This window comes from Natator depressus, chromosome 1, assembly GCF_965152275.1.
Source record: "Natator depressus isolate rNatDep1 chromosome 1, rNatDep2.hap1, whole genome shotgun sequence".
NCBI classification, from domain to species: Eukaryota; Metazoa; Chordata; order Testudines; family Cheloniidae; genus Natator; species Natator depressus.
Window position 1 is genome coordinate 125,157,416 of NC_134234.1, and position 14,125 is coordinate 125,171,540.

At 42.8% G+C, this 14,125-nt stretch overlaps 1 protein-coding gene across 1 annotated transcript in view; it reads right to left on the reverse strand.

Moving 5' to 3' along the window:
- PRKX (protein kinase cAMP-dependent X-linked catalytic subunit) overlaps positions 1–10,814 on the reverse strand; it is a 123,124-nt gene extending 112,310 nt beyond the window's left edge. Inside the window, exon 1 of the mRNA XM_074966271.1 lies at positions 10,628–10,814. Coding sequence (XP_074822372.1) covers positions 10,628–10,814 — 187 coding nt within the window. The remainder of the gene's footprint in view (positions 1–10,627) is intronic.
- Between the last annotated feature and the right edge of the window lie 3,311 nt (positions 10,815–14,125).

The following is a 14,125-nucleotide window of genomic DNA, read 5'->3' on the forward strand; positions in this document are numbered from 1 at the left end:
TTAGATGCAGTACATGAATTTTTCATCTCTTGAGTTATATAAAGGTAGAACAAAAATGCATTCATTTCACACACACAGCTGCCTCCACCTTTCACACAAAACAAAAATGCCACAATCTTCTCTTTCAGAATTGACCATAGCATTTTAGAGTGGGAATATGAATATTTTCACCACTCATTTTACCCAGTTGTAATTATACCAAGCACAGACTGACCTCAAGATTTTGGAAAAAGTCTTCACAATTATTTTGTCTCCTCTCCACCCCTCACTACCCGGGGGGGGGGGGGGTGGCGTGGAAGAATCACTATCAGTAGAGATTGCTATTGATCCAGGAGCCCAGCTGCTCAGGATAGTGACAGCTATGCATGGATCCTACTTAAATATATAAATTGGCATATTTCCTTTTAAGCCATAAGGAATTGGACTCCCTTTATCAGTCAGAGGTTTGCCTAGAGAACCTAGTTAAGTGCCAGATTATTTACTATCTACTCTTTCCTCCCTCCCCACCATTATTTATCTACAGAAAGAAGCGTAGTCAACAACCTTGATATAAAATAAGGACACAAACTCATCACTTTACCTACTTAAAAAAAAAAAAAAAAAAAAAGACCAAAGATGCAGGAAGTTTCCAGGTAAACGCAATAAAAATAAAGGGGCAAATGTTTAATGAAATTCACTGTCCTAGGAGTTGTGTGCATATTTTCCTGTTTACTCCTTTCTTCCAGTTACATATCCACATCTCGCCTTACAGCCATCTCCATAACACTCCCACTCTTATTCCCACTGTTGTCGTCTTTCTCTGAAAGACAGCGTCGCCTTTCCTCTCCTACCAACTTTCATAATCACATCCACTTCCCTGCTCTTTCATATTACTGTTTCATCCTCTAGTCTTCTATTTATGTCGTTTCTGCTCCCCAGTGTCTCATGTGATCTTTGCTCCCTTCTATATTTCAGTCTTCAGGGTCCACCCAACCTTTCCCCTTTGTGTGCTCCACCCACACACTTTGCATTTATAAAATGTAATACCTTCCATCTGACCTCTATACATTTTAAAAACTAGTTTAGTCTGAGCTCCCCCGAGACATTACATCATAGAATATCCGGGTTGGAAGGGACCGCAGGAGGTCATCTAGTCCAACCCCCTGCTCAAAGCAGGACCAATCCCCAATTTTTGCCACAGAACCCTAAATGGCCCCCTTAAGGACTGAACTCACAACCCTGGGTTTAGCAGGCCAATGCTCAAACCACTGACCTATCCCTCCCCAGTGTTCTTACTCTCATTTATTATAATAAAGAAAGATTATGGGCCTATTTGAAGAGGTACTATACACCCGAAGCTCCATATGAAGTCAATGGGAGCTTCAGGTGTTTGGTGCTTCGAAAAGTCAGGCCATAACAGAGGATTTGGTAAGTGAAATGAATGGGATTTAGGTGCCTAAATACCTTTTAAAAATCTGGGCTTAAGTGACTTGCCAAAGGTAACACAGGGCTTGTCTTCACTACCATGCTTCAGCACACATGGTGAAGACATGCTATGATAATGGGAGAGCACTCTCCCACTGACGTAATTACTCCACCTCAACAAGAGGCAGAAGCTAAGTCAGTGGGAGAGCGTCTCCTGCTGATGTAGTATGGTGTAGACACTACTTTAAATCGATGTAACTTGCGTCATTCAGGGGGGTATTTTTTCACATCCCTGAGCAATGTAAATTACATCAACTTAAGCAGTAGTATAGACAAGCCCCCAGAAAACTCATTCTCATTTCCATTCCTTAAGTCCGAGGCCACTATTTCTCTCCTTTCATTGCTCCTCCTTAAAAGATTATGAGAAAGTAGTAACTATCCCATTGCACTTAGCTATCAAATAAACAGTTTTGTTCATAATATGAACCTCCAGATTTAGCCACACAAGGAATACCCCTCAGATGCACCCCTAATCCTTTGGATCAGTTCCCTCAGCACTTTAAAGGAGATTTCAATGTCCTCAAAGCTACAAAAGAGGTTCTGCCAGAACGGGCACAATGATTTCTGATGTGCTCCTGCTATGCAAGAAGGATCAGTTGAGACAATTACCTTTTTTCCCAAATCAAGCTAAGCAACTCCTATAGAATGGGAGCCCAGATACAAGCACTAGCTAGTTAAAATGAACTTTGAGCATTAAAGTAAGGGCATCAATCTTTCAATTCACTTGAAAGATACTACTTTTCCCCCTCAGGAAAACTGAAATTTATTTCAATCTTGTAACTAAAAAAAAAAAAGGAACTCTCACGCTTCCTTCCCATTTGAAAAGCTTATGTGAAATAATACACCTAACTAGGTAGAATTTTACGTACAGACCTTGTTTTCGGAAAAGAAATACCACCTTAGGTCAAGTCTACAATTCATAGGGGGTGTTTTTTTTAGCCATATAAACTATTTTGATTAGGGATATGATTTTTTTAAAAAACCAAAACAGTTACACCAATAAAAGCCATAATGTGAACAGTTATACTAGCATAACTATACACCAGCATAACTGCATCCACAATAGGGGGGTGTTGAATAGCTTTAGTTATATCTGTACAGTGAATGCTGTGCTACTTTCTAGTGTAAACAACCCCTTACAGCAGGAACACAAATTTCGTTTCATGAAAGTTAATTCTTGGTGGCTTTTTCTGGCTTACCACTCCAACAGCTAATGAAACGTGCATAAATTGTACTGTCCATCCCCCCTTCCACTCCAGACATGCTATATTTCACAACCAGCCTTGAAAGACAATCTGCTTGTTCTCACATCTTATTGCTCTGAAGGGAAGACTCAGAGCTTTGGGGAAGTAGAAGGGTAGGTTAGATGGGGCTCTCTGTCTCCCCATACTTGCTAGTAATCAATAGGTTTGAGACAACAACTTCCTTGGTGCTCAATTTTTTACAAAGTTTTCTGTTCCAACTGAACGCCATCTCTCTATCTCCTCAGGTTAAGCATAAACTTTCCAATTGTGACTTACCATTTTATGGTGGAGAAATCCGTAATGATACATCTCCCTGTTATGCTTATGTTTTATTTGTAAAGGGAAGGAGTTATCCTACCTTTTATACAATTCATCTGTCTGCAGCACTAGTATGAGCTGGATCTGAGATTATTCAAGCATTCACACCACAACTGACACCTTTGGGTAGCTTTGCTGACAACCATAGACAGGCCTAACTGCAGAAATTAAAAAGACATTAAACTATATCCATTTTCCTAGCAATGCAGAATTATTCCCTATTAGGGCTGTTGATTAATCGCAGTTAACTCATGCAATTAACTAAAAAATTAATAGTGATTAATCACAGTTTTAATCACACTGTTAAACAATAGAATGCTAACTGAAATATATTAAATATTTGTGGATGTTTTTCTATCTTTTCATATATATTGTATTGTGTAGTAATTGACATCAGTGTATGATTTTTATTATAAATATTTGCACTGTAAAAATGATAAACAAAAGAAATAGTATTTTTCAATTCACCTCATACAAGTACTGTGGTGCAATCTGTCATGAAAGTGTAACTTACAAATGTAGATTTTTTGTTACATAACCACACTAAAAACAAAACAATGTAAAAACTTCAGACCCTACAAGTCCACTCAGTGCTGCTACTTGTTCAACCAGTCGCTCAGACAGACAAGTCTGTTTACATTCCCAGGAGATAATGCTGCCCTCTTCTTATTTACAGTGTCACCAGAAAGTGAGAACAAACATCTGAATGGCACTGTTGTAGCCAGCATCGCAAGATATTTATGTGCCAGATGCATGAAAGATTCATATGCCCCTTCATGCTTCGGCCACTATTCCAGAAGACATGCTTCCATGCTGATGACACTTGTTAAAAAAAAATACGTTAATTAAATTTGTGACTGAATTCCTTGGGGGAGAATTGTATGTCCCCTGCTCTGTTTTACCTGCATTCTGCCATATATTTTATGTTATGGCAATCACGGATGATGATCCAGCACATGTTGTTCATTTTAAGAACACTTTCACTGCAGATTTGACAAAATGCAAAAAGGTACCACTGATATTTTTAAAGATAGCTACAGCACTTGATCCAAGATTTAAGAATCTAAAGTGCCTTCCAAAATCTGAGAGAGACAAGATGTGGAGCATCCTTTCAGAAGTCTTAAAAGAGCAACACTCCGATGCAGAAACTACAGAACCCAAACCACCAAAGAAGAAAATCAGCCTTCTGCTGCTGGCATCTGACTCAAAGGATGAAAATGAACATATATCAGTCTACACTGCTTTGGACTGTTATCAAGCAGAACCCGCCATCAGCACGGATGCACATCCCCTGGAATGTTTTTTGAAGCATGAAGGGACATATGAATCATTAGCGCATCTGGCATATAAATATCTTGCAACACCAGCTACAACAGTGCCACCAGAACGCCTGTTCTAACTTTCAGGTGACATTGTAAACAAGCAGCATGCAGCAGCATCACCTGCAAATGTAAACAAACTTGTTTGTCTGAGTGATTGGCTTAACAAGAAGTAGGACTGAGTGGACTTGCAGGCTCTAAAGTTTTACTTGGTTTTATTTTTGAATGCAGGGTTTTTTGCACATAATTCTACATTTGTACATTCAACTTCCATGATAAACAGATTGCACTACAGTACTTATGTTAGGTGAATTGAAAAATACTATTTATTTTGTTTTTTTACAGTGCAAATACATTTAATCAAAAATAAAGTGAGCACTGTACGCTTCGTATTTTGGGTTGTAATGGAAATCAATGTATTTTAAAATGTAGAAAACACTCAAAAATACTTAAATAAATAGTATTCTATTATTAACAGTGTGATTAATCGCATGATTAATCGAGATTAATTTTTCTAATTGCTTGCCAGCCCTCTTCCCTAGTGTATTCTTCAGTGCTTTTCCTTGCGTGACTATTCGCTAGATCTCACTGTGAGGAAGTCTTCCCCAATATTCCACCTACATTATCATCCATTCTAGGACATGGAGATTGGATTAGCCTTGCAATGATGCTCTCTAGCATAAATTTTGAAGAGTAACTGTTATGGGGATTAATTTCATTTTGTTTTATATCAAGGGAACTTCCCTACCCACACACATTTTCAAATACAGTCAAGTCCATAGCAGGAGCAGGGAGGGAGTCTGAGCTTGCCACATACAAATTAACTACTTTAATAAGATTAGTAGTCAAAGGAAATTTAACATTAGGGGGTAACACTGTACTGAACCATTACACATTTAGTTTCTTCACCAGTTTCTCAGATTTTACAAATCTTTCCCACAAACATTTCTGTTACTCTGTCTGTATCCTGAACACCCAGTCTGTGCATGTTTTAGTCATCTCATACTCCTAGTTTGGAGGAGGAATCTTTCCTTTTGTGTCCTATTTTCCTTTTGAGAAAAGAAGGGTTGTTCATTTCTCCCTTTTATTATTCACTTACCAACCCATTAAGAACAAGGACCCTCATGGAAGAAGCCTTTCTTCTGGCCATGTAGGGTTTGATTTCTCTCTCTCCATAATCTACCAATGCTGCTTCTTCAATTACCTGTGGAACAATCCCACAGTAAAGTATTGAAGGAGCAACAGAGAAACTGACACACACCTAGTCAATTTCACTCAAACTGCTGCTGGGTCATAGCAGATTATTCAAGGACAGGTGTGAACTTGTGTGAGAAGGAGGAGAGAAGAGGAAGAAAGAAGAGGAACAAAGGACAAAACAAGAAAAAAAACTAAGGGCTTGTCTACACTAACGCTTTAAAGCGCTGCAACTTTCCTTGTTTAGGGGTGTGAAAAAACACACCCGAGTGCTGCAAGTTTCAGCACTGTAAAGTGCCAGTGTAGACAGTGTACCAGTGCTGGTAGCTACTCCCCTCGTGGAGGTGTTTTTGTTTTTTAAACTACCCCCCACCCCACCCTCTTCCTGAGCACTGTGCCTTCTGCTATCAGAGGGCAAATAGAAATTTTGCCATGGCAGCCCTTTAACGTTGTTAGTGAAGACATGCCCTAAGTCACTTAACTTAAATACAGAGGCTTTGTCTTGAAGATGTGAGAATGCAACAATGAAATCAACCCTCTAAAAACAACGTTATATGATTTTTTTCCTTCTGAAACCTACAGAGCTAAAATGTGCTTGCAAAGTAAAAGCATGGAAGAAACTATCAACTTTCCTTGAGATTGGGTAGAAAATTTAAAAACAAAAATCACTCTAAAAATGCATTATACAAAGTGATGTTATGTTTGGATTGTTGAGCAGCCAGCCAATATCATCTTATTGTTTTCATTAACTATTCAAGAGAGACTTCAAAAGTTTGATTTCTTTTTTTTTTTAAATGGTTGTTACAAGTTTTGGTTCCTGTGGAAAAAAGCTTCCACTAGTATTAACCAAAAAAATTGTACACTTACATACTAAATCAGAACAATAGCTGTTACTGAACAGACTATACCTATAGAAGAAATTACTAGACTTACTTGTATAGAAGCAGAAGAATTCCTACAGTAGTAAAACAATAGATTTTGCCAGTGATTTTGTTTTGTTTGCAGTTTTATTTTGATTTTTTTCCCCCATTTTTCCATGCTTACACAATTAAATAAGAGTCTGGGGTTATTTATAACATGCAGTTTCATCACACCACAAAATTTTAGTTTAGAACACTTCATAGGGATGTTTAAAAGCAACTTTGTTCATTGTAATTGTTAAATATTGTGGGAAGGTTTCCATTGCTCTTAGGGTTTTACAAAAATGGTTTACAAGTTTTAAAGTTAAGCAGTGTCCCTTTAATAAAGGCTCTGAAATTCATTACAGTGTCAAGTTTTTTGTTCTGGTTTGTTCTTTCAATAGAAATTTTCTTCTTTCATTTCATCCCTCCTCTTTCCCACCTCTCCTTACATTCTCTTTTTTTTCCTCTGTATCCTATTTCCTTGGCCATATGTTATACTCTTTGGAAAGAAAGTATTTCCTTTCCCCTACCCCTCCAGGAATGAAGCAATCACTCCTTTCCCTTCATTCTGTTGTCTTATTCTACCTCTTTATCTGACTTTTTCATCCCTTTGATAAGGCTTGGAAAAATTTGGCATATGCTATAGAAATGACAACACAGAAAAAGCTAGACAGCTCCACTGCAGAAGTTCAAGGAACAATCCCCAAGCAACTCCAGCTGTTGGGAAAAGGAGAAGATGCTGCAATTCCTCCCAGATTGATTTCTCTACATTCTCCTTAGGAGCTCCAGCTTTTGTATCAAACAATGATTCATTAGTGTTAGAAAAGGATGAGGAAGGATGATCCAGCAATTAGGGCACGAGCCTAGGACTTAGAAAACTGGGGTTCAGGTCCTCGCTATGTCACATACTTTCTATGTGACCTTAGGCAAGTCACCGCTTAGTTTCCCTATCTATAAATGGGAATAACTACTTTACCTCATGGGGGACAAACACATTAAAGATTGTGAGGTGCTCAAATAGCCACTGAAATGGCCCCCATTATTGTAGTAAGACAGTCCAAAGGACCCCAGATGCTCGTCTCTTCCCCTTTCTTCCTTTCCCATACACACACCCCAACAAAGTCAGAACTTCCTGGCTCTCCTCCCACACAAATGACTCCCATGTTCGCCTCTGATACCAGGCATAGCTTTCAATAACATCAGCAGACTAAAACTGAATTCTTGACACAATTTTACTGAGGTTCTAAATTGCAGTGGTGAAATTAACCCTAGTATTGTTAATTTCACGCTGATGATGGGGAGGGGGAGAAGAAAAAAAAAAATCTATCTAGTTAAAGCAGTGTAAAAGACTGTATGAATACACAAAATATGAACCTGGATTATATTGCTTTAACAATGTAAGGAACAGGTTTAAACTAAACACCCATGATCTTCTGCAACGGTTTAACAAAATCAGTTTTAAAACAGATTTAAGTTAAATCACCTCAACTTCCATTTTTAAACAAGGCCCTAGGGGTCTTTACACCAACAGATTTATACACTCTTCTTGCCTTCCTCTCAAGTTTTGTAGTTTCTGCTGTAGCACTTCAGTGAAGATGTTACTATGCCAACAGCAGAGTTTCTTCCATCAGTGTAGTTAATCCACCTCCACAAGAGGCATTGTAGCTACGCTGACCGCAGAAGTCCTCCCGTCAACATAGTACAGTCTACACCAGGGGTTAAGTCAGTATAACTGTCACTCAGGAGTGTGGATTTTTCACACCTCTGAGCAACATATTACACTGATGTAAATTTATAGCATAGATCTGGCCACAGATGAGAGTTGGCAAGCTGGCTATGAATACCCAAGCAACAGCAAAAGGAGGGCAACAGGAAAAAGATAGAAGTGCATTGTCAGTGCATTGCTAAACAGTAGGCTGCTGCTCCTACACTCTTCTCCCCACCCCACCCCCTTCCTGAGCACTGTGCCTTCTGCTATCAGAGGGCAAATAGAAATGTTTGAAGGCAACTCCCTCCCTTCACACCTCCATTCTATCAGCATTCTTTTCAGAATCCCAACTTTCCATTTTCTTAAGCATTCAGAATCACCTTAAAAGTCTCTGAAAAGATATGTTTAGAAATAATTCTTGTGCCATTTTTTGCTTTCCTTGTTATTTCTAGGGATATTTGCATGACAATTATATCTTTGTCTTAAGAGTTAGCCTTTTCCTGCAGTTTGTGCCCCACTTGGGGGCATAATCCTCTGTGATGACAACTGTTTCCACAGCAACTAGCTGTGATGTCACAAATGAGATTAATCACTTCCAAGGGAGTGCAGCAGGGTGTTGTATGCAAATATATCTCTATTAATAAGACTTGTTCACACTTCAACTTTTAAATACTAAAGAAAACAATACATCTTAGGATTGGCTAACGTGGTTCATATCAACTATAAAAGTCTTAAGCCATTCTACAACCATTTTTAAAGAACCATGTTTAAAATCACAATGTTGATTAAGAATAGTTTTAAACCTCAAGTGAGTTTTGGCTGAACACTATTTATTTCTATCCAGATTAGGGGGTTCGCAGCATTTGCTAGAGAGTAAGTCCATCCAAGAAATCAGACTTTTTGGCATTCTGTTGGCAAGTATAAATAAAGGTTTGGTATGGCTGCATACACAACCATTTGAACCTAGTACAAGAACATACAGATTTACACATGCACACACTCTCGGAGTATTGATATTAGACTAGATGCAAATACCATTCAAGTTACTGTAGATGTATATGGAGTGTCAAATGTTGAAATAAATGCTACTATTTAACACACACTGGAATGGCGGTTCTCATAAAAATGGAAATCTAGATAAGGTGTGCTAGAAATCAAGAGATGCTACTTTACCTTGTTCCACAATTCCATTCAGCATAAAGCTTTTTTGCACTAGTTACCAAGAGGGCAGTGTGGATTTAGGTTGTGAAATATATTTAACTGGGTGTCAGTCAGCCTGCCCTCCTCAGTGGCCCACAAACTGCATTTAAAACTATGAATTTGTATTTTAACATGTTTCAGAGTAGCAGCTGTGTTCGTCAGTATCCGTAAAAAGAAAAAGGAGTACTTGTGGCACCTCAGACTAACAAATTTATTAAAGCATAAGCTTTCGTGAGCTACAGCTCACTTCATCGGATGATTTTGGTGAATGGGCTAAGGCTAAACCATATAAAACAGTATTACAAAAAGAATGTACAGTGTGCCATTGAACACTGATTGTCCCATCCCCACACACAGGCCCAAAATCACGTTATTGACTGGTTCCATTGTGACTCACACATGATTATGCAGCCAGCAATATCCAGCTCATCTCACTTCTGTTTTTAAACCATGCCCAAAACCCTTTTCAGTCTGAACATAGTTTGTATCCACACTACAGTGATGCCTACTGAGCTCAGCTGGAGAGCGTGTAGTGGAGTAGAAATGCTGCAATCTTAAGGCTATGACAAACTGAAAAAAGAACATCCACAGTAATGCACCAATTCATGCTAACTATAACTTTCATTCAAAAAAATGGGTCTAGTGAAAACCGCTTTCAAAGGTGGCTGAAGTTCAAAGCAATATACTGTTCTGAGATGAACAGCTTGTGGTCTTGTCAAAAAACAAAACAAAACAAAAAGGCTTAACTCTATGCTTAAGATAGACGCCGAGCAAAATACTTGTTATAGACACACAAAATATCGCAATTTCCCACAGTGTCAGTAGGTTTTTCAGTGGGTGGCACCTGCCAGCCATTACACTGACATTTACAGAGCTCAACTCTGCTGTCTCAGACACGGCACCTCCAACGCTCAGGAAATACCCAGCAGGCACTGAAGTCTTCAGAAAGCCACGGGAGAGGAGCCGGGCAAGGCTGGAGCCGGCACGGAAGATGCCCCCTGGGGACCAGCCAGGGAGATGGGACTGGGCGGAGGGGAGGGCACAGGAAAGAAGCGGGCCAGAGCTCTGGCTTTGGAAAAGGGCAAAGCGGTGCCCCTGGCGGCTGCGGAGCCAACAGCTGGTGCCCGGGGCGCGCCAAGCGGCATGGCCGGAGCCCAGCGCCCGCAGCCAAGGCTAGCTGGCGGGTGCCCGGGCAAAGGACTGGGCAGGGGGACGCGGCTCCTTTGTTCGCCCCGAGGGCGCAGTGGCTGCGCCCCAGGTCCCCCCACCCCCACTCACCCACGGTCGCCAGGGTCTCCAAATCCTCCAGCTTGCCGGCGTGGGGCTCGGGCGGCGCCGGGGAGCCGAAGCCCGCGGGGCTGGAGGAAGGGGCGGGCTGGGGCTGGGGCTCGCCCGCCCCCGCCGCCTCGCAGCCGCCGGCGCTTTTCGGCCCCACTTTGGCCTTCACGGCGCTGAGCGTCTCCATGGGGTCGGGGGCGCGAAGTTCGCGTCTCCGGAGCCGGCGCGGCGGCTCCCCCTTCAGCAGCAGCAGCAGCAGGGGCGGCTGCCCCGCCGGGCCAGTTCCTGGTTCAGCCTCTCAGCGGCTGCCGGGCTGCCCAGCATCGCGCCCCCGCCGCCTTCCTGCCCCGCACCACGAGCAGCAGCGGCAGCCGCCCCGGCTGCGCGCCCTGCCCTGCTCCCCGCGCCGCCCCTCCCGCCTCCCGGAGCCGCCGCGTAGACAATGGGCAGCCCGGGCGGGCGAGGCGAGCGCGGAACCGCACGCGGGGCGGGAGGAGGCGGGGCGAGGTTGGGCTTCCTGCAGCTGCGGCACAGACAGTCCCGGCGAGCGAAGGAGGGAGGGAAGCGCCCGCGGCACCAGAGCGTGGTCTCGGCTCATCCCCGCCGCCCTGCACAGAGCCCGCCCGCCTGGCCCCACCTGGGAGGGGACACAAGGCGCCCTCGCTGCGCTTCCCCCACATGGGGGCGGCAGCGGCAGTAGCAGCAGCGGGCTGGTGCTTTCAAAATGCAGATGCCCGCCCCGCCCACACGTTTCAAACTGCGGCTCTTCCTCCCAGCCGGCGAGCCCCACCCCCGGGGACACCTGAGGCCGCCGCTCAGCCTCTCACCTCCCCCGCCACCTGGTAACCAGGCAGGACTGGGCAGGTTCGGGGGGCTCCCCCTGCGGCGCCTCGGCTGCGAGTTAGCGTCTCAGCCCCGCGCGCTCCCCGGCTTCCACCCCGCCTCCAGCCCAGAGAAGTGTCTGGGAAGAGAAAAAGTTCTGATCGTGTAAAAGCGTGGCAAGGCGGAAAAGAGCCAGAGAGCGGCAAATCTGGCCCTGTCACCCCAGTAGCAGTGTCTCCCATAGACGGCACCAAGAAGGATCGCTGTCATATCTGCCACATTGGGACAGCAATCAGTCCTGCTAGGCACTGCTATCCCCACTTTCTTTGCTTCGCAAGTTTGCATATGGAGTTAAACGATTGCATAGTGTTCAGTGGCAGACATATTTAACCCCTGACATGCTTTACGTAGGCGGGGGGGGGGGGGAGGTATTGCAATAAATGTTCTCAGACATGGACTGGAAAGGGCCCTCTCCTCTCTGGATGGCACAGGGTTAAAATGTTTGCCTGCAGTGGGTACTATCAAAGGTACAAACATTTCCTGTTACAATTGTGTTAAAGCATTATGAAAAATTAACAAATTCATCCACATTCGAATACACTATAATGTATGTATAAACTAACTACTATATAATAGTACTTGAATTGGATGTAGGTGACTACACAAGGTGTAAGGCAAAGGCAGTGAAGAATTAGGCCCATTGCCTTTCTGTAGGGGTAGACCTCAACATTGATGCAAAAATGGTTACTAATTATAATAAAAGTAACTTTAGGTTATTACAAACTTATCTGCACGTTTGCTGAATTTATGTTGTTATCTTTATAGACATGATGCTGCTTATTAATGTAATAAGCCACTTTCTTATACAAATATTGATATTAATTTGTAATTAATTAGCTACCTGCCAATGCTTAAGCAACTCCTTACTATAAGAAGAACTTCTACAAGGATTAGTGGGGAGGGGGAGGGGATACAATATCTTCTTTGATGACCATTTAAGTTTAAAGACTCTCTTAAACAATAATTTGTTTTAAAAAGATTATTTTGAAAGCTGAAAAACCTTTACATGGAAAATAGGCATGTTTGGACTCATTTAAAAAAGAATTTCAACTCGTATTAATCCCAATAGAACTAAAGGGATCTCAAAGTGAACTGAATAAAAGAGTTAAAAATCTAACTTTAAATATGTCCTGAGAAATTCCCACCACAGACAAAGTCATTTACAACTCTGCTACATATGTATTACCAGACAGCATCTTCAGCTCATGAATATGCAATCAAGACCTTCCCAGGAAGGTGATGAGGTAATCAAAAGGTAACAGCAGTTGATATTTGAGCCCAGTCTTCCACCCTCAGTGAGACTAGAGAAAGAGAGCAATATAAAACTCTGAATTGAGAGACCAATAGAACAGCACTTTCATCTGAGTACACGCTTCTCAACTTAGCCTGTTCATCTCATCTCTACAGGTAAGCAAAATAGCAACAAGGCAACTAAATAAAGAAGGTGACAACACAGCATCAAGATGAAGCAACCACCCAGCCCAGTGTTGTTTGTATGAAGTGATGACATCACCCAGACTTCTGAGATGCAGTTTGCAAAACCACTGCCAAGGGATTAGATGTATTTTTTTCTTGAAGTGGTTTTAATGGAATATTGAAATGCCATTGTAATTTAAGATATTTAGAGTTTCTCCTTTTAAACACTGGACTGTACTCCTGAAAAGGAGAAATAAGTGAGTCTTGGTAAACAAAAGAAATAACATTTGATTTGAGTTTAAGATTCTTAATATTAATTAGTTGACTCCTCAAATGGCTTTAAAACACATCCAGTACTCACACACCTGTCACTAACTGGCTGACCCCAGGCAAGCACACATAAGCCACAAGACCCCCAAAATTGTGACTAGCCACGGGGGCAGGGTAAATCAATGTTCCTGGAGCCTGCTGTACACTGGGCATGTGGCTCTTGGGGAGAGCTAGCACTGTAGGGTGTGCCTGATAATCATTCCTGTCCCCACACTTTCCACAGGAGGTGATCATTATGGAAGATATCTCACTGCTGAGGGTGAGCAGGGAATCAAGGGAGGGTCTTCTCCAAGCCTGCGGCTTCCGCCCTGACCCCTATGCAGCTAGCCTGCATGCAGCAATGGTTTTCCTCTGCCCCGCCCCTGTGACAGCACAGTGGCATGGGAAAGTTACCGTTAATGGGGCAAGAAACAAAGCAGCTCTGCCAAGGAACCTGCGGGAGCAGATTGTCCAGTATCTCCACGAAAGTTTCCTGGAGATCTCTGAGGGAGATTCCCAAGAACTGCGGGAATGTATCAACAGCCTGTTCCGCCGCTCAAGCTAGGCACGTGGTGGGAGACACGCCTGCTTTCTGCAACCCTCCTGCCCCCAACCACTGGCTTCAGCAATTCCCAAAATCAGATCCACTTACCAGGGGGCCTCCTCTCCTGTTTGCGCTTCACCAAGATCCGACTGCTTTGTGACTGGCTAGGCTCCTCCGGGGTAGAAAAGAACTCCTGACTGCATGTCTCTCTGGCCTCCAAGTCATCCTCTGCCTTGGTTCCCCCACCCCCTCTTCATCCAAGATTGCCTCCTCCTGGCTCTTGACTGGCACATGAGCCAACAAAGTATCCACAGGGGCTTACGCAGTGGATGTGGGGTCACCACCGA